The sequence below is a fragment of the Chrysoperla carnea genome, chromosome X (genome assembly GCF_905475395.1).
Source record: "Chrysoperla carnea chromosome X, inChrCarn1.1, whole genome shotgun sequence".
NCBI lineage: Eukaryota > Metazoa > Arthropoda > Insecta > Neuroptera > Chrysopidae > Chrysoperla > Chrysoperla carnea.
In genome coordinates this window covers 25,476,259-25,503,768 of record NC_058342.1, presented here as the reverse complement: position 1 = coordinate 25,503,768, position 27,510 = coordinate 25,476,259, and the positions used below count along the sequence as shown (strand labels likewise).

General features: G+C 30.1%; 1 protein-coding gene and 3 non-coding genes across 4 annotated transcripts; 1 reads left to right on the top strand and 3 right to left on the bottom strand.

Annotated features, from left to right (window-relative positions):
* Positions 1–2,943: 2,943 nt before the first annotated feature.
* Positions 2,944–3,016, bottom strand: Trnar-acg. Its single transcript has one exon. It is a non-coding gene; the product is annotated as a tRNA-Arg (tRNA).
* A 1,175-nt stretch (positions 3,017–4,191) lies between these two features.
* LOC123303024 (proclotting enzyme-like) lies at positions 4,192–26,137 on the top strand. The gene is made up of 7 exons (XM_044886118.1): positions 4,192–4,266; positions 18,272–18,322; positions 18,391–19,161; positions 19,983–20,175; positions 21,154–21,431; positions 24,944–25,083; positions 25,754–26,137. The coding sequence occupies exons 1-7, from the start codon at positions 4,236–4,238 to the stop codon at positions 25,928–25,930; spliced, it is 1,641 nt and encodes a 546-aa protein (XP_044742053.1). The 5' UTR covers positions 4,192–4,235; the 3' UTR covers positions 25,931–26,137.
* On the bottom strand, positions 17,944–18,016 carry Trnar-acg. The gene has a single exon. It is a non-coding gene; the product is annotated as a tRNA-Arg (tRNA).
* Positions 22,286–22,358, bottom strand: Trnar-acg. The gene has a single exon. It is a non-coding gene; the product is annotated as a tRNA-Arg (tRNA).
* Positions 26,138–27,510: the final 1,373 nt, after the last annotated feature.

Sequence of the window (27,510 nt, the reverse complement as noted above, 5' to 3'; positions counted from 1 at the left end):
CTTTCGATTTTATCTTCATAGTTACCTCTATGACTGAGACAGCGAGTGAATTTTATATGCATTAACCTCTGTAACTGAGAAAAAAATCGATTTTGTTTGTTTATTTGTTTACTTATTTTTATTCGACCCGCAAATTTCGCACTTAACGTATTTTGAGTCTCAAGTTTTAGTTTTGCTTTACTATCATACGGATGTTTATTTGAAAAATGCCGAAACGAAGGCTCAAGTTGTTATGAATGCGTAAAAAAATGAAGTTAATATCTGTTTATGAAAGTGAGAAGACACGCGATGTAGTCTATGTCAAATTTAATGCGCCAAAATCTACTCTTTGTAGAATAATTGAGATTAAGATAAAATTCAATCACAATGTTCTGAAGGACATTGTCTATCCGATTAAACTCTCTCCTTAAAAAGTGCGATCTGTCATGGCGGAAAACTTAATTGTAAGGAGCGCGTTACAACTACCTCTGGATGCTAGCATATCATTAACTGTAAAGCTGCCTATCCTATTAATTCACCTGAAGTGATTAAAAAGATATATTCATCATTCCAGTATTTAAAGTGTCAACTGGTGACAAATTCATAAATCTGGAATGCTGATGCTGTGGTTGACAAAACAAATAATATTAAAAACTGATAAATATATCACTAAAATAAATTATATTAAAACAGTTCCACATTTAATTAAAAGATGGCTAGTTTTACCAATTATTTATGAATTTAGATTAGTAAGTAGGTTTCTGCATTACCATAACAAAGTTAAAATAATTTCAAAAAAAAAAATAAGCAATTTTTGCGCATAAATAACCGATTTTTCAATTCAGCTATCAACTTAAATTAACTATCACTTATAAACTACGTAAATTTTGGCGAGATAATTAAAAAATCGACTGAAATCTATACAAAATATTTCTTTGGCTTAATTGAGCTTCGGCTTATTATTTTTTTGGCTTAATTGAGTTTATTCAAAATCGGTAATAAAAATTTTTTGTGTATTGAATCGATATCAGGTGATATCTCGTACTCAGGTGATATACTAAGTATTCATCTAATCGGCAAAAAAGCAATTTTTTGTTTGTTTTCAGATCATATGTACCCTAAAAACCTTATAAAACCTAGCAGAACTTATCTAAATGGAAAATTAATTAATGGAAAGGGTTAGTAGGGGCAATATTAATTTTTTCGTAAACATGACTCATTAGGGTAGGTTAGAAACATTATATAGTATGTATACATGTATTGTATATATTCTTTTATATGTTACATATATTAGGTATGTAATTGTTTGTTTGTTTATAGCATAAAGTGTATTTACTGAAGAATTGAGAAGAAAGATGCTCTTATTACTTTTTTGTGTAAGAGTGGCTATCTTTATTTACTTACATGATGTAAAAAACGTGTTGGGAAAAACATGTGTTTATTGTGTAATCAACACTGTCTGTACATGGTATTTCAATAATTTACTCAGTCAACTGTTTGTTTTCACTTGTTTAGGTTTCACTTGGTAGTTGTCTTGCTATGGGCATATCGACAGAATGCTAACTCGAGTTAAAGACAATTAAAGTTCGGATAACTAACATGGAGAGCATAAGAAAGATTGCGTTTTGTTATGTTTTTAACAAGTTTTTTAATTCTAGAAAAAAACTAGATTTAAGGTATTTTCAAAAAACTACCTGAACATTCATGAATTTGTGCATGTGAGTTTAAAAAAAAAACCAAAACTATTGGTAGCTTCATTCTTGAGATATAGTCACTCAAAGTTATTTTAATTTTTTGTATAACAGAAACAATTATATTTAGAGTATAAGTAGTGTAAGAGAGATGTCTATTATATACAGAATTACAGATGTTTATTATCATGATATTATCATACAGAATACGTGATAAATGGACAGTCGAGTTAAAAGCATGTTAAAATTAATACTTGTTTGAGTGTGCTAAGCATATCTATACGTACATACCACTGCTGTATGATGTAGTACACTATTTTTACAATATTGTACAAAGACAAATACCTTAAATCTGACTGTAAATCATTTTCCATATAATTTTTAGAGAGACTTATTCATCCAATAGTTTAAAAAAATATTTTTCAACCTGGCGACACGCAGATTTGTTTTTAGGAAACCATTTTGCATAAGAGTATGTAAAATAATCGAGTATGAAAATTTATTGAAAAAACGGATTTGAAGATACAACTTGGACTATAAAATCACCTCTTCACTTTTTTTTTTGGTAAACATTTGGAGTGTAAACGTCACGTACAAACAAAATTCATGGTCGCTTGTCTCTTGACGAATGACCATATACTTTCTTTATGTACACTAACCATCAAAAAAATCGATCATACTTAGAAACAAAGTTAATGCAATTTTAAATTCATATCGAAGAAAAATTTTTTTATTTTTGAATCAGAAGGTGAACTTTTTTTATTCTTTCGGTGCGTACTTGCATTGAAAGTAATTGATAGCAATTTGAACAAAAATGGTCTTCATAGAACAAAGAACCACTTTTATGGGATTTATTGGAAAAAATTTTTCGAAGATTGCCTAGATTTCCCAAAAACAATTGTACGAAATAACAATTTTGATGCGAAAAAACAATTTTGGGTAAAACTTGAGCTTGAAAACCTAGTCCAAGTTTAATGGTTGCGTAAGATGTTCACCTACATATCCAACATTTTTCGCTTGAAGTTTTTTTATCGATAAAAGTTATTTTTCGAGTTTCAAGCATATGTCAACTTAAAAATAATTAATTAATTAACAATTAGCAATTATAATTTAAATTTTCATAAAGTTTGATTAGATTTTAGTTTTAAGTTTTTGATTTCATGAAGTTGATACTTTTGAGATGTAAGAAAGAAAAAAGTCACCATCTACTCGACGGGTAAAAAACCCGAGTAAATAGATATGATCCAGTAACTTTTAATTAAAAAGATATTTTCGATCTTGCCAGGATTCGAACCTGGAATCTTCTGATCCGTAGTCAGACGCGTTATCCGTTGCGCCACAAGACCTTATTTTAATAACAAACAAAAATTTTTGTTTTAATTGTTCTCTTTTATTCTAGATGTTTGATTATTTAGAGTATCTAGGACCAAAAAAAAAAAAAAAAATATAAGAGAGGGAAAAATTTTAATCAAAATTTCCGTTTTACTATCCCTTGGGCCAAAAGGGATATGAGGGTTTGCCTATTCCTATGAATTCGATAATCTATAATAAATTAATTATTTTAATCTTGTTTAATTGAAATATATTTTGATAGCACCAGAATATAACTGGAATAATGAAAATACAAACACTCCATGGGTTCGTATCGATATCCCTCAACCAAAGAGACGACATTCCAAATTACTGGAGATAGATAATCATCCACCACAGGTTGCCATTGAACAAGGTCGTCATATTCAACCACAAACATTTTATCGAATATCAGAGACTTTAGATGCCATAAACACAGTTGGACGATATTTAGTGAATATGACACGCCATGAAACAAATCCACAACCAAACGAAGATTTACCCGGCGCAATTTATACAATTAGCAAAACTGTGTTTGGGCGAAATATTACTGACACGATTGTTAAACTGTTTGTCCAGGAAGCTTTACCATTAGTCCAAAAACCACAACGACAACAACCAAATTACTGGAGATAGATAATCATCCAGTAGTTTAAAAAAAATTTGAGTGTTCCGATTTTTTTGATAACTAGTGTAGTTTATCTAGGTTAATATGCCGGCTACAACCTCGCTTTCAATTCACATAATAATACCCATCACATCACATATCCAGTAAATCACAATAATCAAAAAAATCAAAAACAAACGCATTTAATCCCCTTTTTTTTTATAAAATTGAAAAAAAAAATTCCTGGATAATACATAATTATTTTATATTTTTATTAGATTTCTTATTATGATGTTGACAAATTGAGGTAGGGAGTTTGTTGAATATTGTGTAGGGAAGGGAATTGAAATTAGTCGCCCATGTTAAAAAATTACTTATTTGAAAGAAAGTATTGATACAACTTGGTTTAGTGTTGTCTGTGTGTAATTTTTATACATGTGTTTCAAAAGTGTTGCATCTGTAAAAAAAATGTTGTATATATGAATACTTGATACTGCGTTCATAGCTTTCCCTTTATCTTGTTTTTAGTTTTTTAAATAATCATATAAAAAATATTATTGAGAGTGAAATTAAACACGCGCAGAATAATTAAACAAATTTATTTATTTATGATGAATTTTTATATTTTATTTATTTTAAGTAAGTAATTTTTATTTTTGACATATTTTTTGTATTGTAGTTTGTAAAACGTATGCGTGATAGATGCGCAGATATAATTTTTTAAATTTTTGCACAGATATTGACAGTTTGATTCAATGTTAGTAGTAATGTCAAAATCAATTCGAATTATTCTAATTTTATAGCAAAAATTTTGAACTCACAAAATTACAATATATGACAATATATATTTATTCTTAAATTTTCTTTTTTAATATAAAAATTTAATTTTTTATGGGCAAAATTGTAGAAAATAAAATATACTACAATTTATCTTAACATCTGTTTTCTTCGAAAAATTCTGTACCTGAATTTATAACGTAAAAATTTTGATAGTAAAATGATCAGATGAATTAATTGTAGAAAATTTTTTTTTTTGTAACCTTGTTTATTATAAAAAATTTATTTAATTAATATTAATCGATAAATCGAAAATGATACATACTGAAGCCCTATTTCGTTACCACTGTTAACACATCATATCGAACAACTTCTAACTTATCAAATGTTTAACAAAACGAAATAATAATTATTATAAAAAGTATCATTGAAAGTGAAAATAAGCAGGCGCCGAATAATTATCGAATTAATAATATTCATTTAAAATTTTATTCATTTCAAAAAATTAATTCAAATAAAAGAATTTTTAAAGTTAATAATTATATCTTTGTACCGAGTTTGAAAATTAGAAATCAAATTAATACTGGTATAATTTTTGAAATCACGGATGTAAGTAATTTCTACGCCTTTTTAAAAAAATTCGAATTCAAATAAAGTACATTAAGATGGTCAAGAAGAAAATTGTTTGAAAAGAAAATGCATTTTTAAAATTTTAGTTCAATCAACTTTTCATTATAAAATTATTAACATATTTTTCACCAGCATATAAATAATATGAGGTCAGATAAAGTATAATTGAGACTGACTAATGTATAGATATTACAAAATTTTTCATCAATTAAATTTATCATATTCGGCATAGTTTTTCTTTTTGGTTTAAGGACGTTCATTACACATAGAAATTCGTTATAAAATCGATTCAGTCTTTTTTTAACAATACAAAGATTGTACAGAATATTCCATAAAATGGGACATCGAAAATGAAAAGAAGGGGAGGTATGCAGCTGGCTTTCTTAGGAACTAACCCAGTATTTGTCTTTGTGAAAATCTAATGGAAACCATGGAAAACCATAGGTAGGATAGCTGGCACCTGTTACTATTACTAATGGTCAAATATCTCACTAGTGTCACTCATGAAGTGATCGGTAACTCGATTAATGGTTGGTTCTCCATTATGGAATTAATTGTTTTAACACCTTGTAAATTTATTATACAGACGAATAGGAAATATTCATGAAATTTAAATTTGGTTCAAATATATTTTTCCATAACTTTATTGGCTGGACATTTCAACTAAACTATTATTTTAGTAATTAATATCTTTTAAATTACTTAAAATTAATTAATAAAAGTACAAATTTATTGAGAGAAATTCAAAATTCAAATTTTAAAACGGACATGACGTCATAGTATGTGGCTTGTCAGATTTGTTGACATACTGTATGGTATAAATTACTTATAGTTTGTATGGCGCTACCATGGATATATACTATAATTACTAAATACGTGGGTATTATACCTGTAGTAAACAGTACACTGAACTGTCACCAACTGACAGATCACATATTAATACGTCATCAGTAGAGAACACCAAAGGGCTGCGTTTAAACATCTCAAAATTATTATCTATTTTAAATATTTGTTTACACTTAATTACAGCATTTTTAAACAGTATTTATATTTTTTACTATTTTATAACGGTGTAAACAATGAATTAAAAGTATTTTAAGAAAATACATGAATATCCTCTATTGCTTGGTTTCGAAGTACTTAAAAATTCTAATTTGAAAATTTTGTATAAAATCACAGTGAAATATTTTTTCGAATATAAGAGGAGTATACTTTGAGGGTTCCGTTCTAATTAATACTCCCTTGTCTTGATATAACAATTGAATTTTGAAGTATATAAAACCAAACCATTAGCGGATATAGACAAATCAATTACTTTCATTGAACAACTTGATGAAAACCGTTGAAAATTTTACAGTGAAAATAAATAATCATTACTTATCTTATAAAATGATAATAGGAGCTATCCATTAAATACAGTTTTTTTGAAAATAAGTTTCTAAATAAATCTTTTTCGGTTTTTTAGAGCTTTTAAAATAATAGCTTAAATTTTTCTACACAAATGTTCCTTACACTTACATTGTGGGATGAACATTTATATTAGTTCTGGCCAAATTTTTGCAGGATCCGGTTTAAAATATGCTCCTGAACGTAAAAGTGCAGGTTGCCGCGGTCAATATAACTTATTTGTTTAAAATAAAATTAGTTTAAACAATATCCTACCGGGTTAGCCTTTAAAAGAACGTGACATTCTAAAAAGACTCAAGTCTGTAGGACGTAATTTATGAATGGACATCAGGCAGAAAGTAGAAGACATTCAAGAAAAACCTTAATTTGTATAATTGTATATGAATAGAAGTTTGAATGACATTTCATTAATGTTGTTTACTATTTTGTTTGAGGTAATTGACAGTTAAAAAACAAACAGAACCAGAGTTGTTAGTTTTTATTTGTTAATAATAATAACCCTAATTATTGAGTGTTCTTAAAAATACATATTATGTCATTATTTTTATATATATTTATTTTGAAGACAAAAAACTAACAATGGGTATTACTAATTGAATTACACAGGTTTTTAAAAAGCTAAATATACTAAACAATTAAGACTAAACATGCAATGAAACAATTATTTAAAAACTATATAAATTGTCAATTTAAATGCTTTATTACAACAATATACCTAATTGATTTTCTTTTAATATAAGTCTGTGATTATATAGGTTAAGTGCATAGTTTCATAGTTGAAAGTAATGAGCATGCGTAAAAATACACTATGCACGTTTTTATTAGGCTTACTTGTAATTAAAAAAGTAGGGATGGCAGAAGCCTGAAAAGCCTCAAAATTAACTCGTCTTCCCGGCCACCATACCTTGTTCGTTTCATTTAGATATTTGGTTTCTGATCTCTGTTGACCCAACCCGTCTTTTTAATTCATTTAACGTTTTATTTATTTAATAAAAACTGAGATAAGTCTCATGAGATTTGCTTGTAAAAGATGCAGATGAAAGCACTTGGTAGAGGTTGGATGTGCGCGAACTCAGCACATCTTAAACGTTTTTGTTAAGAGGATGTCATTTACTCAAAAGACGTTAACGTCAGGAAAGCTAGGTAAGCTAGAATTCAACTTTAGTTTTTTCACCACCAGTTCTCACATTACTAACGAACCGAAGACTAGATATTGCATGGATATTCTGCCAGGAGATAAAAGGACGAGTCATTCACCTGGTGACAAGCGTGGCAGGTTGAATCCCTTTGAATCTGCAGTGACCTCAAAGTGCCTTAATCAGAACGTTTATATCTTTCCGCTTTTGCCATTGAAGCAGATTGACCTTCCGGAGTTGTACTCGATTATCGTTTATTTAAATTATCTGCAACCTGTCGTGTTTTTTCATTTCCTATTCAAATACTCACCCAGTCCTTGATGAGAGCGTGGTCTCAGGATAGGCCAGTTCATCAATCGTTTTGCTGCCCTTCGCTCCACTGTGTTTCGATACCCACTTCAAAGTAACTTCTTTTGTCCTGGCTTAGTTCCCAAGCGACTTTACGCATTGGAGAACCAAGAGAGAAGTTATTTTGACGGAGCCTGGCAAAGGTTAGAAGATCAAGACTTACTTTTCTAGTCCAGGCTTAAACAAGGATTGGTAAATCAAGCCTTTAGTTATTACCGTCGAGCAAGGTTTTGTAAAATAAGGCTTTCTTTATTTTCCTTAGCCAAGGGCTGGTAAAACAAGGCTCGGAAAATTTAAACTAGCCCAAAGCTTGAATTATCCATGAGTACCATTGACTTTATAGTTTTCTATAGACTAAGCATCGCCTATCTTTCCGTTCAGTGACAAGCGTGCCAACATCTGAGGTAATTGCTTAGGTCAGCTAGGGATATTTATAAAAAAAATACATTTATCAAAATAAAATAGGGACATTTATCAAAAACACATACATTGAATATCAACTTTTCATATCACAAAAAGTTTTACATAAAACATCGTGATTTCACTCTTTTTCGCTTTATGACTTAAAAAAAAAATTTATTCTTTCTTACGAATCTACAATGGTTGAATCTAAGCAATTTCCTCAGATATTTTCACGCTTAAAATCGTTTGACACTCAGTCTATAGGTATAACTCTTAAGTCAATGATGAGTACTTATTTGATAATTCGCGGTTACTATTTGAATTTTTAGTCATAGAAAAAACGTCGATAAAATTACATACAAGCATTTCTTAGAAAGTAAACAAGATAGATGTGTTATGAGACAAAATAGGAAATCGTAATTGACTAAACGCTAATCGTAATAATTGAAAAAACTAATATACTCGTAATAATCGTAATACCACACTCTTCAACAGGATATCCGTAAACAAAGATTTCTTACTAACAAATATTAACAACAAAAATTTTGTTTTTAATAAAAGTGACATTCTCAAAAAAAAAGTTAAATGAGAGAAATACAATCATATTTTTTATAAATATTTGACAAGAACCATAGAACATTATTATTATTAATTTAAAAAAAATATAATTTCTCGAGAAAGTCTTCATGTATGTATAATGACGTCATGTTTTATTCATAAAAAATGAAAGTTATCATTTAAAAAATTATTATTATTTTAGGATTTGTAGTATGTATTCATTATATAAGAAAAGGAATTCCCCAAAGTATGATTTGGATAAACCCGATTATGAAACTTTTGAATATTAATAAAATAGTAAAAGAGCTGACATCCTAATCATGTGATGGTTAGTCGGTTGTAGTCATACGAAAAGAGTTTTGTTTCAAATAGGGGAGAGTAACCTATTGAGTTATTGAGTACCGATTTTTAAATCGTATCGGGTGCAGTTTACATGCCGAGTAATTGTCAGTTTGTTATAACAAATATTTTGACATCTTTATTAGGTTGGGTTAGGTTAAGTTAGAGTGGCTGTCCTGGGGTGGGACACACTTAGAACATAAGATCCGTTGTGATATCGAAAAAGGGTTGGCCCATCTCCGGCCACTACTCTATGAATCATTTGGATCTTTTTAAGAACAACAGAAGGGCTTTGACGTCGACGGACTTGAGGTCGGAGAGGTCGTCATAGATAGGCTGGCTCAAGTAAGTCCATCTCCTCATGGCAAGAGCTGGGCAGTGACGGAGAAGATGAGACATTGTCTCCTCCTCCTCCCCACTGTGACAGCTCCTGCAGTAGTCGTGATACACTCAGGATCAGGCGTCTTGTAATAGCCGCAACAACTTTGCTAATCTTTGGCACTTGGAAGGGATATAAGATATTCGGAACGCCTTCGGTTGTACTCAGACCATATCTGTCTTGTAGTACCACAAGTACGATCATCCCTCCATCTAAGATTGGCCCATTTTAAGATATTCTCTTTAAAGAGCAGCTTACAGTTTGCGAACGATACTCCCGGATGATTATTGATGCTTGTGCCCGATAGAAAATTTCCTGGAATGTCTCTGTGTCCCGGGATCCATTCTAGGTTTACATTCATTTGTTCTGCCAGCTCATTTAAGGACGTACGACAGTCCTGTGCCTTTGAGGTTACATAGACTGAGCTGCAGGATTTAGACTTCCATAAACTTCAACTTCATATAAAAAAATATCAAGCCTTTTCTCCAAAATTACTCTGGCGCTCGTACTTCCTTTAAAGATTAATATTTTTTAGAGTGATGACAGTTCAAGCAACCAGGATTTAGTAATATATCTCTTCAATCTTCAATCTTCAATTATATAATTTAGTTGTGAAAAATGAATAATTTCTTATATTGAGGTCGTTACTTTATTGTCAATTGCTTTCTGTTCGTACACTTTCACTGCCAATGTTTGTATTTATAAAAGATTATTATAAGTCCATATTTATACAATCGAGTCTTGAATGTTACCTATAATGAATTATTACCATTGAGACTACATTTTTTAAATAATTTTTAACAAGTCAAGGCCATTCCAAATTGTTTTGAAGATGGCCTATACAATTATTCCATTATCTAGTAAAAAAAAAAAACTCCAATAGATTTTCTATTATGAATTGGAAATTAATCGGAAAATCGAATAAATCCATAGAGATAAAACCATAGAGCTATGTAGACATAGGAAACGCATTTAATGAATTCTTGACCACAGTGAGAGAGGTAGAAAGGGCCAGAAATTGCAGGCACGTAAGAAAAACAAAGATAACACGCCAACTATAGCTATGCGCGCCTACTTTATCTGTCTCTGTTGCGCTTATTGCGATCACTCGTGTGAGCGATCACTTTACAGTTCGGTGGTATTATCTCTATGAATAAATCCTGTTTAAATCAGGGAAAATCTATGTTTATTTTTTATTCACTTCGTTTCAAGATTTTCAATGGACTAAAACATAAGTTCCCTTCCCTCCACGTAAGCATACCTAAGATTTCTTGAGTATCCCCTCCTTCTTCTCACGTAAGATTCAATCTCATTTTTCCGAGTAATAAAACTTTGTTAGAAAAGGATCAGTTAGATTAAAACTCACAGTTTGATGTAAATTAAGGATTTTTATTCTTTAACAGATAATTTAGGTTATATTAATTTTCAACTCTTAAAATCTTACGTAAGAATGGGTTTTACCTCCGTTTACATTTGTTCTATCTCTAACGGTTTACAAGATGGGTCCTACGGACCCAAGACCCAAGTGATCTATGTGACTCATTATCCAACTTGACCTCACTTTTAATATCTTTTTTCGTTTTTGAGTTTTCGTGTTGACAGACAAACAGGCGAACAGCCAATCGAAAAGGAGCTAATTAGGTGATTTTATGAGCATCTATACCAAAATTTTGTTCGTAGCATCAATATTTTTAAGTGTTACAAACTTGGGGCTAAACTTAGTATTCCTTAATATATTTTATATAAGGTTAGGTTAGAGTGGCTGTCCTGGGGTGGGACACACTTAGACCATAGGGTCCGTTGTGATACCGTAAAAGGGTTTATTTTATATAAACAGATATACAAAGGCTTTTAAACGCTAGGTATTTTAAACATTGCTCGAACAAACTTAACAATAATCGTTCCAAACCTTGAAGCTACACATCATCTTTTTTTACATATAAAAACATCACCATAGGTTTTTTTTTTGTTTATAAACATTATATATATTCATATTTGTATATTACAATATCTTTCGAATATAATTTCACCTTCACTTCAAAATATAATTAAAATTCAATTCGTATCATCTTTATAATACTTATTTCGTCATAATAATACTAATAACATATTAAATCATTGTATTATCAATACATATTATTATTTATTGATTAGAAAACGATTTTTGATTTTAAATTATATCAATCAATTTTATGTTTATGCAATCATCGATTTTATTTATTTATTATTTATGGTGTTGGGATTTTAAATGCATAATCTATTATAGATTGTTATCATAGATTATATATTCATATAACGATGGCTACACTTGTACATGCTAGTTCCTCGTAGGGTCGCTAGTGTCGCATCAAAAATGAACAGAAGAAAATCATTGACTTTAGAGTTATATAGACTTAGTGTCAATTGATTTTAAGCTTGCCAACATCTGAGGTAATTGCTTAGGTCCAACCATTGTAGATTCATAAGAATTAATGTAGAGTGATACGTGATAAGTTTTTTGTTTTTTTTTAAGTCAAAAAGCGAAATAGTTTAACGAAATCCCGATGTTTTATGTAAAACATTTTGTGATATGAAAATTTAATATTCAATGTATGTTTTTTTTTTTATAAATGTCCCTATATTCCATGTATATTTTTTTGATAAATGTCTCTATATTCTTTTGATAAATGTATTTTTTTTAACAAATATCCCTAGCTGACCTAAGCAACTACCTCAGTTGTTGGCACGCTCCTAATTATACGGAAAGATAGGCGAAGCTTAGTCTATATAAAACTATAAAGTCAATGTAGTTTCTTGTAGAGTCGCTAGTGTAGCATCAAATATAAAGGGAAGAAAATGCTAAGGTCATATTTTTGTGTTTTTTTTTAATTAACTAAAAATTTCATTTGATAGTGCAAAGGTTGTAAATTGCTACGGCGAAATGGTAACGGGCAAATATAACTTGAATATTTCTTATACAGTCGAATAGCATGTTAAGTTCAAGTTAGACAAGCTAAAACATGCTTGGTCTATTGTTTTTATGACTAACATATACTATTAGATAAGGAAAAATTCTACAGGGTCTCTTTAACTATTTAATTTAGGGTCTTTCAATAAAATTATTTGTTATTAAAGGGTGTTCAAAGATTATTATCAAATTTTGGAAAAGTAAAAAATTTTATATTTTTAGCATTTTATTCAGCCTTGATAATGATCATTTTGAGTTTTTCAAACATTAAACACTGTATAGTTCCATTTTTGAGATTATTTTTGTGTAAAATTATCCAAAAAGCTTACATAAACCCGTCAGCACTCGCGTAATGAGCATTTTGCTCACGCTTGATTTAAAACATAAATAACTGGTTGAAACTTTTTCTATCTTCTATCTTTCGAGCAAGGAATTTTTTAGCTTTTTTTAATCTATCTCCAGTTTTAAAAATAATTTTTTTTCAAGTCCTTTAGAAATTGTGAGAATAACTCTCATCGCGAGAGTAAAGGTGTAAATAAAAAAAATTTAACTTTGAAAAATTTTCGGGCCTGTTCGTATAAACAGTTCAGTGCTTGAAATTCAATTGTAAATTTAACCACTCTTATCTGAAAAACCAATTTTCTTTATGAATTTGTTTTTCCACCAATGAATATTTAAGAGGAGTCTCAAAAAAATTATAAAATTTCACGCCAATCAAAGAATGATTTCACGCCTATGAAAAATGTGTCTAGAACAGCCTTAATTATTTTTTTTTGTACACGAGTATTCTGTAGACTGGTACAATTGTTTTGAGATCGAGTATACTAATTTACTGTATCTATAAATAAACTATTGTTTAGTAAAAAACCTTTTAAGTGTTAAATTACATTTCTTTGAAAACAAATAGTGGTAATTTTATAAAAAGTGAAAGCCATTAATTGATATATACAACTGTCTATGATATTTAATACTCTTTACTTATTAGATAAATCAGTAACTCTCAAACATTTTGTATGTAGAATGTTTTTAAAGTTCAATTATATGTTAGTCCAGAAGCTTAGTGCCATTTTTATGACATTAATTTATTAAAATCATAACTGTCTCACAGAGATCGGTTTCATGATTGGAAAAAATAGAATAAACGGCAGTAAAATTCTTACATTTACCCCTATCCCTATATATATTATAAATGTGAAAGTAAGCATGTTTGTTTGTTTGTTTGTTTGTTACGCTTTCACGCTAAAACTAGCGAATGATTTTTAATGAAACTGTACAGAAATATAGCTGATATATATCAGAATAACACATGAACTATAATTTATAAAGATATATGTAAAAAAAATAAAATTTGACATTTACCGTCTTTTAAATTTTTACCGAAATCTTTAATTTATAGTTCAAAATGATGATTCTAGATGGAGTAGATCTATGATCATCATTTTGAACCATAAATTAAAGAATTCTGTAAAAATTTAAAATAGAAAATGTCAAACAAATCATGACCAACTATTCTGATATACACAATGAATTATAAATATTTTTAATTTAACAAAATTGAAAACTGTGTATATCAAGAGAGGGTGGAGGCTATAAAGCGGTGATTTTTACTTTTAAGCCCAGTGAAGCGGGCGGATATCAATCTAGTAAAAATATAAATTAAAAGTACTTCGCTATTTTCATTTCCATTACAACATGGAAATTGCAAACATATATATTACCCGTTGTAAAATTCACAGCTACACACACAATTATCTAAGTGAATATTTTTGAATTTTCCCGAAAATTCGACTTTTAAGAAATTTTTTTGTAATGAACAATGAATGACAATGTATGTACGTAAAACCGACATGTTTCCATTTAGGGTGCGATTGTTTGATAGCAATGAAAATGTAGGTTTTTAACATTTGGAAATTTCTTGATTTTTAAAAATCCCATTGATTAATGACCTCAAATGTCATCTCCGTAGATCCCCAATTCGGTGGAATAAATTGTCGAAGTGGAAAAAAACTATTTTGTGATTCTGAAATATTTAATGGCAACAGTCATTTGTTTAAAATTTCGTGGCAGATATAATCATGATTGGCGCAGCCTAGGTGCTTTTTTAGAGGTGAATGAAATTTTTTTCTACTGGTCTGGTAACATTGAGTGATTAATAACATCCAGTAAGGTTGCTTAAATAAATTTTTATTTAATCCCTTCTAGTAGCTCAAAGCATAACATCGTAGAAGCGGCAGTGCTTCCAATCAAGTACAGAAAAAATAAATCTTATTTTAGTATCAACTACCAGACGATTATGTATTTTTCATAAAAGTAACGTTCAACGCCTAGACTGCATTGATCGTTACGTCAAATCGATATAAAAGTACATTATTTGAAATACAGGTGTCGTTAGGTATACCTGTTACAATATACAATTTAAGGGCATTGTACTTTAAGTAATATTGATTTAATAATTCCATTTAAAAATATTGTTTGTTTTATAGTTTTAAATTCTTTGTTATTTGTTCAATTTTATAGATGCCACTATATTTATAAAACACTCAAAATAATTCCACAAGAGCTTTTATCCCTAATTTGGAATCAATTTTTGACTTAAAAAGTCACACGCATTGAAATGAATTTTTAACCAAAAAAAATTTTCTCTCATAAATTTGACCTCTTTGAATTGGTATGAAATTATAATATTAATAGATCTTCTATTCAAAGCTATATTTTGGAGAAACTGGAAACTAAAATTCCCCTTAGACCCTTGTAATATTTTCGCCGTTTTTATATAGTCAATAATTTTCTAGCAGTCGTGCAAAATTGTTTTAGTACCACTGATATACATACAAATTAACTCTTTTAAATTCTTTTTATCTAAAATTATCCAAGCAAAATACTTACTATAAAGTTAATTTACTAATTAATGATAATTTTTTTGTTATTAAATTAAGTCATTATATACACTTAACAAATGAAAATTGATAGCTTATGAAAAGTATGCCTCAAGGTACTTTCAACAGCAACTTTTTACGATATTAGGGTTGCCAACTTCAAAATTCTTCAAAATCAGAATCTCTGGTTTAAACAAAAATTTATTCCAGAAGGGTTGGTATTATTTTTATCTAATTTTTTTTTACAACTTCATGAATATAGACGAAAAATAAGAAAAACATGTGAAAACAAACAATTGACTGAGTCAATTGTTGAAATACCATGCATAGACAGTGTTGATGACTCTGTCACATTACACATACATACATGTCACACATACATATTCCCATAATTACATACAACTAATATTCCCATAATTACATACAATTTACGCCTAATTTGCGCCCACACGGGTAAACAGTGATATTTACGAAAAAATGTTTCAAACAAAAGTTGGTTATTATAAGGAATATTTTTTATATTTAAACTTTTGTTCTATCTCTAACCCAAATGACCTATATTGCTCATTTACGAGCTCGACCTCACTTTTTACGTCCTCAGTACGCTGTAAAATTTTCAGCTTGATGTCTCTTTTCGTGTTTGAGTAATCGTGATGACAGACGGACAGGCGACAGACGACAGACAGACAGACAGACAGACAGACACACGGAAATGGACTAATGAAGTGATTTTATGAACACCTATATCAAAATTTTTTATGTAGCATCAATATTTTTAAGCGTTACAAACTTGGGACTAAACTTAATATACCTTGCATATTACATATATGCTTGGTATAAAAATTATTCCATATCTGGCTTGGTTTTCGAAAAATCCAAAGCTGAATTAAAGAAATTGTCCGATATCGAATAATTGTATTCTTACTTTTCGTCTTATATCGTCTGATTTATAAGAAATTAAAATATGCAATCAGCATAATTAATATGCATTTTATGATTGCATTTTAAATTTACCGTTAATATTAAATTTACAATTCGGTTAATAGAGATTTGAATGATTTCAAACTAATTACACGGAAGTTTTTGGGATCGCTGAACACGAATATTGTGTGAATTGGTCTCAGGGGTACCTGGTGCTCATTGTAAACGGTTTCTCGTCGTCTAGTGGAGTTTTCGGGAAATTTGTTATATAATCGATCCAAACTCGTGACACGAAGTTTTTTGGGGTCGCTGAACATGAATTTCGTGACAGAATTGGTCCCTGATGTACCTGGCACGAGTTTTCGAGAAATTCGTCCTATAATCAGTCCAAACTCGTTACTTATGGGTTTTTGATGTCCTTAAACACGAATATCGTGACAGAATTGGTATCAGAGGTACCTGGTGCAACGGTATGCTCGTCGCCTCCTGCAGTTTGCAAGAAATTCTTCATATAATCAGTCCAAACTCGTTACTTGGGAGTTGTTGGGATCGCTGAACACGAATGTCGTTACAGAATTGGTCTCAGAGGTACCTGGTGGAACGGTATCGCCGTCGCTTCCGTATTACTTCAAAAATATTTTACATTTCAATATTTCAAAAACACGGAAAATATTACAAAAATCTTCCAAATTTTTAAAAAACACTCACTGATAAAACAATTAATTAAAAGAAACTTTTTGTTTAACAAATGGTAAATTCCATGCTGCGTAGGTTTTTTTTTATTAAAAAAATAAACTTTATTCTATATTATGTTCATCCTACGAAATTATTAAGTGACACTATTTCAGTATTTCATTATTCAATTTCTATTTTCTAAGAAATAAATATAAGAATCATATTATTATGATTTACTTTTGTTATGTTATTCTATTCAAATTATTAATAAATAAATCCTTTAAAAAAAGTTTTAGAAAGTATTATGCACTTAATACCTATCTTTACATTTTAAATTATGGTTCTGTACCAAAATCAAACGACAATTTTCTTTTGATTGCGTTCTGTTAATTTCGAAATCGTTCACATGATCTACACTATAACAAATCAAAAATCGAACAAAATTCTTAGATTTTGATTAAATTAGGAGTAAAGATATTTTGTACTACTATACAAAGTGTTCTGTTATTCATAGCAGAAAATTATACCAGTAAATTAAGCTTATCAAGACAAACGGAAAAGCTCTTTACCAAATTTCGATCTGAGGCCTGATTTGGGAGATGTGGCTATGGCAAAAATAGAAAGATTTATAAATTTATAGACCTATCAAATTCATTAAATTAGTAGGTGTCACTTTAGAATATAGAGGAGACTATCATAGAGCAATAATTGATTGTAAATTGATTTAATTGGGTAGCGAATATTTAAAAAAATATTTTGTTGTCTTTATTTATAAAGAAAACAAAAAAATAATAGATATTTCTTAAATTATTTCACCAATACAGAGACACTTAGACGTGGGAGGTATCAAATTATATATACAGGGAGGAGGTATTAAAGAGTGGATAAAAAATTGTACATGCATGAAGACTAAAAATATTTCGATCTTGCCAGGATTCGAATCTGGAATCTTCTGATCCGTAGTCAGACGCGTTATCCGTTGCGCCACAAGACCTTATATTAATATTCAAAAAAATTTTTGTTGTGATTGTTTTCTATGATTCTTAATGCCTGATTATTTAGCGTAGTTAGGACCAAGAAATATAAATATCAAAGAGGGTGACATCTTAATCAAAATTCCTGTTTTACTATCTCTTGGGCCAAAAGGCCTGAGGGTTTGCCTACACCTATGAAATCGATAATATATAATAAATTGATTATTTTAATCTTGTTTAATTGAAATATATTTTGATGAAATTTTCTGTTTCAGGCTATTATACTATAAACAGTTCCAATTGCCAAAATATAGATTATTCATTTGGTAAGTTAAAATCAATAAATCAATCCCAAAATCTAAATTTCCTCCAAACTAGTTTTTACATTTTACAGCACCAGAATATAACTGGAATAATGAAAATACAAACACTCCATGGGTTCGTATCGATATCCCTCAACCAAAGAGACGACATTCCAAATTACTGGAGATAGATAATCATCCACCGCAGGTTGCCATTGAACAAGGTCGTCATATTCAACCACAAACATTTTATCGAATATCAGAGACTTTAGATGCCATAAACACAGTTGGACGATATTTAGTGAATATGACACGCCATGAAACAAATCCACAACCAAACGAAGATTTACCCGGCGCCATTTATACAATTAGCAAAAATGTGCTTGGGCGAAATGTTACTGACACGATTGTTAAACCGTTTGTCCAGGAAGCTTTACCATTAGTCCAAAAACCTATTCCTACGACCACAACGACAACAACCACAGAAAGGACTATTGCTGCAAAAATTGGAACGGGAAATGCTGTACGATCATGTACGACCCCCGATGGTGCGAATGGTATTTGTGATGATCTAAGTAACTGCCCACAACTATTATTAAATTTGGGTAGTTTACGACAGTCGCTTTGTTTTAAAAGCTTATTTACACCCGGTGTATGTTGCCCGATTGATTCCTTGGATGATATTGGAGTAATTTCAACGACCACTACACCGGTACCGATTTTGTCAACGACAATTAGGATACCGCCGAAAATAACAGCTCCTACAAGGCCACCAATAATTATTACAACAAAAGCTCCGATCCTGCTTAAGCCACAACCAACATTTGAAAATATAACAGACACGTTAATTGTCGATCCAAATGGTAAGATTTTTAAAGGCCTTAATACACGGAACCTAGCTTAAAGAGGGTGACTAATAGAAAAAAGTGTCAGTAATAGAAAAAACTAAATTAGTAGATAATGATACGAATTTTTAGTATATTAACGAAATATATTTTAATTTAAAAAAAATTTGGGTACCTTATCGATAAATTAAGAGAGTAATTATTAATTAAAAGTACACTGATTAGATTGGTGACATCCTTCAAAAAACGCGGAAAACTAAATTTTTCCAAATTATTTATGCAGTAGCGTCATCTTATAAAATTATAAGATAATTGTATATCGTTATCGTGAATCAAATCAACTGTCGACTTTTTTGACAATTTTTCAATTACAGATGGCACTTGCAATTCCGTTAATTTTAAATTTTATAGTATTGGTGTATACACAGCATAATTTTTGCAGATTGCTCTTTGTGCGAAACAGATTATGTCTTGCTTATCTCAAACATATTATACAAAGGTTAAGGCAGCTGCCTAAAATCGATTAATAAACATAAAATAAATAAGTAATTAAATAATTTTGTCTATCTTATTCTTGCTAAACAATTTTTGATACGTAGTCTCTATGGCGATAATTGCAGGCTATGACGTCAGCTATTTCCCTTTCTTTCTATTTGTACAAATCGTAGTTATTCATGTTATCCAAAAATTGATTTCACACGATTTTTTGGCTCGATAACGAACGTCTTTTGAAGCAATAAAAAATTTTAGGACAATATGCCATTAAGTACTGTGTCCAGAAGTTTTAACTGAATTATTTTATCAAATATAGTAAATAACGTTCGCAATTTTCTTCATAGATTGTGGACAGCCAGAGAATGCGAATTTTCGTGTTGTAGGTGGCGAGGAAGCAACACCTGGAAAATGGCCATGGATGGCAGCAATATTTTTACATGGGCCACGACGTACGGAATTCTGGTGTGGAGGATCTTTAATCACATCCAAACATGTTTTAACAGCTGCACATTGTACGAAGGATACTCGACAAAGATCGTTAGTATTCGTTAAATTACAAAAAACTAACCCAATGGATTCATTTTGGAGATTGTATTCCAGATTTCAAATAAATAACTTCTTTATAATACTGCACTTTACCAAATTTAACACCCTATTAGTCCCGGCTTTCTTTTTACAGCTCCTTAGTTTTATCTTAGAAATTTGATTTCTCTAATTTGGAAATCAGCTGCATATTTTTTTGCAAAAATTGTTCTTTCAGAAAAGTACCGGAAATTATGAAATAACAAATTTTTATTCTATTGGGAAGTTTTATAAATTTTTGCCCCTTAAAAGCAGTTCAAGCCTCGAAACACTTTTATAAACGCTTCCCGGAATATCCATCAGCTTCTTCGACGAATTTTATTTTATGGATTCGATCGAAACAAAATAGATATAAAAATTTTTGTTTTGAAAAAAAAATCTGGAAAATGAAATTGAAATGCCCTAATCATGTAGTCTTAAGGTTTGGCTGTTATCTCAGTTAAGCAGAAAATCAATAAATTGGTCCAAAATAGATAAAGTCCGCAGAGGAAAAAAGCCGAAACAAAAGCGAGAATTTGACCCAAAAAACTGTCATTACTCGGTCAATTATTGACTAATTTCCATCATTCGGGAATTGGGTAATATCTAATGTTATTTCATTGGACATCATCTAAATATTACTCTATTTCTCAATTCATGTAATTACGAGCAAAAATTAATATTTTTTTATTAATTACGAAAGTGTTACTTTCATCCAGAAATGTTCAAATGTTTCGGTCGCCTCAAACTTTCCTAATTCATAAAGAAAAGATCTTATGCCTAAGAAACCTTACCTTACTTACTTTACTTAATGGCCAAAATCTGCTTTGAACATGAAAATGATTGGATTAAAAAACTTGAATCCACATTTTTATCTACGGAACCTAATCTAAACTCTTACAACTATTATATTAGAAATAAAATGTGATAAATGATAATAAAAAATATTTACAGATTTTCACCACGTCAGTTCACAATTCGTCTTGGTGATGTTGATTTACAACGCGATGATGAACCATCAACGCCAGTCACAGTCCGTGTCACTGATATTCGTGCACATCCACGTTTCAGTCGTGTTGGATTTTATAATGATATTGCATTATTTTATCTAGAAACACCTGTACGAAAATCACGTTACATTATACCGTTATGTCTTCCACAGCCAAGTTTACGAACAGAAAAATTTGCTGGACAACGTCCTACCGTCGTTGGATGGGGTACCACATATTATGGTAACTATTTTTTTGTATATGTTACTTTTAATTCATGAATGTTATGTATATTGCCTATAAATTACAAATAATGTATTTCTTTTATGCTAACATATTTTAGTAAACGAACATTTTCCTTCGAAAAAATTTTTTACTTGGTGTATTGACTTGCGGTTTTTTGCATTGGCTTCAGAAATTTGTCCTAAAAAAAGTCAATATAGTTTAAATTGAAACTCTTCAGTTTTAACTTCCCGCCATTGGGGTGAAAGGAGTTTATATCGAAAAGTAAATCAGATAACTTTTAAAAGATTTTAAAAAGGTCAAAATGCTAAAGAAATCCGAAATTTAAGATACTTTTACAAACAAACTCCTTTATGCATCTCACCCTTCCTTTTGGGGGTCTGAAAGACTCTCAAAATCAAATAGACCATTTTTTTGCAAGTTAAGATTCCTTAATGACGTATAAATGGGTTTTTGGGGTCGTTGATATCGAATTTTCAATTTATGATCAAATTGATTTAATTTTCTCCCCCCCTTTTTTTAGCTACGTAAGCAGACCACCGAAAAAATACCATTTTTTTGCAAATTCGTACTTTTAATGACGTATAAGACGTATAAGGGTGTTTTTGGGGTAGCTCGTTAAATTTGTAACTCACTCCACTCTTCAAATAAGTTGACACCCGAAATAAAAAATAACATTTTTTGGAAGATTTATATCTTTTCAAGCCATGCAAGGAAGATTTTTTCGCAACATTCTAGAGATCTCAATTATTTTCTTTGATAATATTTGAACCATAAATTTTTTTCAACAAATTATAGCTTAATTCAAATTTAGATATAAAAATAAATAAGTTTAGAGAAAATAAAAAAGAAATCGATCTTGCCAGGATTCGAACCTGGAATCTTCTGATCCGTAGTCAGACGCGTTATCCGTTGCGCCACAAGACCTGTGTTTCATTGCAGCAAAATAAACTATCACAAGAATCAGTAGCGTAGCCACTGATAAGTATGAATATATATGTATGAAAACATATTTTTACTAAAACATAAATAAGTATGTTCAAGTAATAAAATAGGAGAAAAAACGCAAATTTATTTTTTTTAAATTAGACTTATTGAACCATAAATTTATCTGACAACAGGCGAGGATCTAGAGTTAAATTTTGGGGTTTCACAGACACTGGAATCCAAATTTATACTGAAGGAAATCGTTTACCTAAAAATTTATTTTTATGCTATTTCTTTTTTGCCCCTTTCATCTTCTGGGTGCCCATTTCCTAAAAAACTTGATTTATTTAGTTTGTTACCCTCTATATGAAATATGTCAAAATATATTAAATTTAGTCAAAAGTTTGTAACGCTTAGATATATTGATGCTAGTAACAAAATTTTTATAAAGGTATTCGTAAAATTAACCTTATTAGTCCATTTATGTTTGTCTGCCCATCAACATAAAAACTCAAAAACGAAAAGAGATATCGAGCTGAAATTTGTTTATATCGTGCTCAGGACATAGAAAGTGAGTTTAAGTTCAAAAGTCCATTTGGTCTTGGATCCGTAGGATCCATCTTGTAAGCCATAAGAGATAGAACAAAAGTGTCATTGTAAAAATTGTTTCTTATAAAAAATTAAACTTTTGTTTGAAATATTTTTGCGTAAATAACTTTGTTTTATCCTGAGGGTTCAAATAATGGCAAAAACTTAGTTTTTCCTATTTCTCAAAAACTATAAAAATTTGTAGGTAGCTTCATTGATTCTAATTTCATATTAAATCTATTCGATAATAATAAGAGGCTTAAAAGGATCAACTTTTGGGAGAAAATTTTTTGTTTAACAATTCGTGGGTGCTTTGAACCATTTTTGTGAATCTCTTGGCGACGCCCGTGAACAATAGAATAATTTTTTATAGCGACGGTGGCAAAGGAGCCGTTACGTTTTTTGTTTGGTTCAAATATAAGAATTTCCTGCATAATAATTAAGGTGTGCCATCATGGTTTGACTTAGTCAATTTATAATTTATGATTTCGTTATAATTCAAGAAGTATATCATCACACGATTTTAGACTACATAATCAGTGTGCCTTGCACAATTTTTTCTGTGAATTTATTTTTGTGTAAACTGTTTGCAAACAATTTATTGCGGTAACTTTGTACTTACCACCTACGCTTTAAGTTTATATTTTTATTTTGATATAGAATTCAAAAAATGTGGTTTGAAAACGGTATTCAACTTTTATAAATAGAATAAGTCTAACTATGAAATAACATGCCAACCAGGTTTTTAATATTTTTATTTGCAAAAAAATATGTTTTAGTAAAAAATACTGTTTTAGGAACTTACTCTGTAACTGAAATAACATCGTTTCGTTTGTTTATTTACTTACTTATTCTTTTTCTACGCGCAAATTCCGCACTTAACTAATTATGAGCCTCAAGTTTTAGTTTTGCTTTACTATGATACGGATTTTTTTTGAAAAATGCCGAAACGAAGGCTCAAATCGTCTACTACTTCTGCGCAACCCATTATTTTATTTAATAATCGCTTCTCTATATTCTGATCTCTATTAATGGAGCCCTCTGTAAATGAGACAGATATATATTTATACCTGGATATCTGAGACACTGGGTAAGTGGAATCCCTGGTGGATAAGAAATTCTGAAAAAGTCTTAGGAACTTTGAATTTCTCAACGTTTTCGGACTAGTCTAATTCAGAGTTATTCAGAGTTCTTAATACTTTTTTAAAGTTTCTAAGACTATTTCAGAGTTTCCTAAGACTTATTAAGACTTATTCTTTTTTTAAATATGTTTTCCACCAGGGATACCGTTATAAGTGAGACAAATTTGCAGGTCCCTTGATGTCACATTTAACCAGGTTCCATTGTATATACTCATTCTCAAAAACTTTCTCAAAAAAGCACACAAAGCAAAAATTTGTTTTTCTTGGGCTACCTCTTTCAAGTGCCTCGTAGTCATTGTGGCGCAACGGAGAACTAATCAAAACCATTTTTGACCATCTCTAAGACTAATTTAAAACATAGACGCGTTATTTGTCGCGCTAAAAGTTATTTAAATGTTCTATGGCCATAAAATACGGAAGGGAACTAAAAATGCTGGTACCTACATCTGGATAAATAACCAAAAAAAAATCACTCTTTCCAGAGTTCGAATCTGGAATCTTCTGATGCGTAGTCAGACGCGTTGGCCGAGAAGAACTGAAGGCATGTGTTATGCCCAAACGAAATAAAACATTAGTCGGGCTATTAATGTTAAAATGGCTATTAGCACAGTTGGTTAAGGCGTAACCAATTCCGTGGTATGCTTAGGGTAGCGGGTTCGATTCCCGCCGTCGCAACAAAATTAAAAACACATATATGGTATCATAATGGGCTCTATAGCCTAAGTGTGTCCTTCGTGGACAGCCAATATAGCCTAACCTATCCTAACCTAACCTAACCTAAAGAGACGAACTAGTTGAACAGTGAGGAAATTTTCGTAAATAAATTCTTTTAAAATTTTCTTTTCTTTTTTAAAGGTGGCAAAGAAAGTACGGTACAGAGACAAGCAATTTTGCCTGTATGGAGAAATGAAGATTGCAATCAAGCATATTTTCAACCAATAACGGAAAATTTTATTTGTGCTGGATATGCGGATGGAGGAGTTGATGCATGTCAGGTAATAAAACAAAAAAGGCAATAAATTTTTAAATGTACATTTTATTTTTTATATAAACAAAACAGAATCGCCTTATAGTACAGTACGAATCGGCGCATGTGTACAAACCTCAATTTCACCTCAATTTTTGTATTCGTTGTGTGCGTAGTCATGGTAGGGATAATAAAATCGATGCCAGCGCTTCCAGTGAAAATTTTGGCATTAAAGAAGGCTGTTATGACTAATTTGCAATTCTTTACATGTTAATGTTATAGAAAATGTCAAATTAAAATGATTGAAAAACACTAATTAATTAAACTTAATGCATTAAATAAAAATTGTGAAAACAAGAAATCAAATTGCACAAATATTATTTTTTAAATGTAAATTATCATAATTATTTATTTAAATTTGTGAGACAATAATATTAAATTTTCAATGTAAGTCATAAATGTTATCCATACAATTATATATGCATCCATACAATTCTATAATTAAAGTAGTGTATCGTTACCATGGAAACGAAACTCACACACGGAGCGAATACTAGAAGATTAGAAGATCTGTAATTTAAATTCACGAATTTCTCTTTGACATACCTCGCTCAAAAAATCTAGTACGACTAGACTGGATAGCGCTCATATTATATATTACCACAAAAAACCTAATATTGTATATTTTATTTGTATAGGGTGATTCAGGTGGACCTTTAATGCTACTCAAAGATACACGTTGGATGCAAATTGGTATTGTATCGTTTGGTAATAAATGCGGAGAACCGGGTTATCCAGGCGTGTATACAAGAGTCACTGAATATCTGGATTGGATTGAAGAAAATACAGGATTTCGTCGAAAAGAAGAAAATTAATACGAATTTTCCAATGTTTGAAAATTTGAAGTGACATGCAAGGAGTTTAAATGTGATGTGGATAGCATTATGTGATACCTTTTTCCAGTAATAATTTCTATTCGTTAAGAACTTTAATTTTCTTTTAGGATGATTTTTACAACAAGAAATTAAAGCTGCACGGGTATTTTTGTTGTTTTTTTATAGGAATATTTCAATTCAAAACACAGGAAAATTTAATATTATCCGTATAACGTATTGGAAATTTCAGTTTTACTTAGGAATTGCGATTATGAAAAACAAAAATTTTTCTTTTTTTTTTTGACAAAAATGATAAGATTATTAACTATAACAAAAATGTTCTAATTTTGAATTTTTTCATGACAATTTTAAAGTTACAGACAGTTTTAAAAGAACTTTTCAAAAGAGAAACGAAAATGCCCGACAAAAATACTGTTCGTAAAAGATCGTGTAACGTCATAATGTTAATTAATAATTTTATACAGTATATATTATTTAATTAAAATTATTACGTCACAACGATGTTTTACAAACATTTTTTTTTTGTCGAGCGTTTTCGTTTCTCTTTTGAAAGTTCTTTTAAAACTGCCTGTAACTTTAAAATTATCATGAAAAAATAAAAACAGTTTTGTATAAAACTTACATATATGATTTTTCCATTTTTGTCAACAACAAAAATTGGTTCAAAATCTCAATTACTATGTTGAGATAGTAATTTTCGAAATAAAACCACGAAAAATTTTTATGAAACATAGGAAAAGTTCCTAGGTTATTATGGGAATTTTTACTATGCCACCATAGATAATGTAATTAATCAAAGTTTGATTTTTGAAAGAGCATGTAAGCACAATCCCAAATTTTCCTTAGGGATCTGTCCTTTTGTCTGTCAACACAATAGTTAAAAAACGAAACAAGATATTTAAATGAAATTGGATCTTGAGTCCGAAGGATCCATCTTGTAATCCGTCAGATATAGAATAAAAGTTTAAATGTAAAAAATGTTCGTAATAAAAAAATAAACTTTTGTTTGAAACATTTTTTCGTTAACATCATTGTTTACCCGCGAGGGCGCAATTTAGGACAAAACTTTGTTGTCTATTTTCTCCAAAACTATAAAAGAGGCAATTTAAAATTTGCATTTAGCTTCAACTCGTGCTCTTGTGAAATTTTCACGAAAAACTATTAAAAAATTATAGAAAATTGAAAAACTCCGAAAACCAATTGTATTGGTTTTTTAAACTTGTCTAATTTATTAATAACAAGTAAAAACAAACAAGTGACTGAGTTAACTGTTGAAATACCCTGTATAGAAAGTATTGAATGCCAGTGCTTGCATTGTCTTTAATAAGTTAGAAAATCAACACAATTACCGTGTACTTTCGGTCGCAAATTGTTTTGAATTTCGAAAATTTCGAATTTTATAAAACTACTGTTTAGTGCATTTTATCAGAGACCAAAGCGGAATAGTATATGTAATAGTATGCACATCTAGGAAAAAACGACAGAGGCGGAAAGCGGCAACTTCGTTTAGCACAGCAGGATGAAAGTTGACACTTTCCGTCGGGAGGGAAAAAGACAAA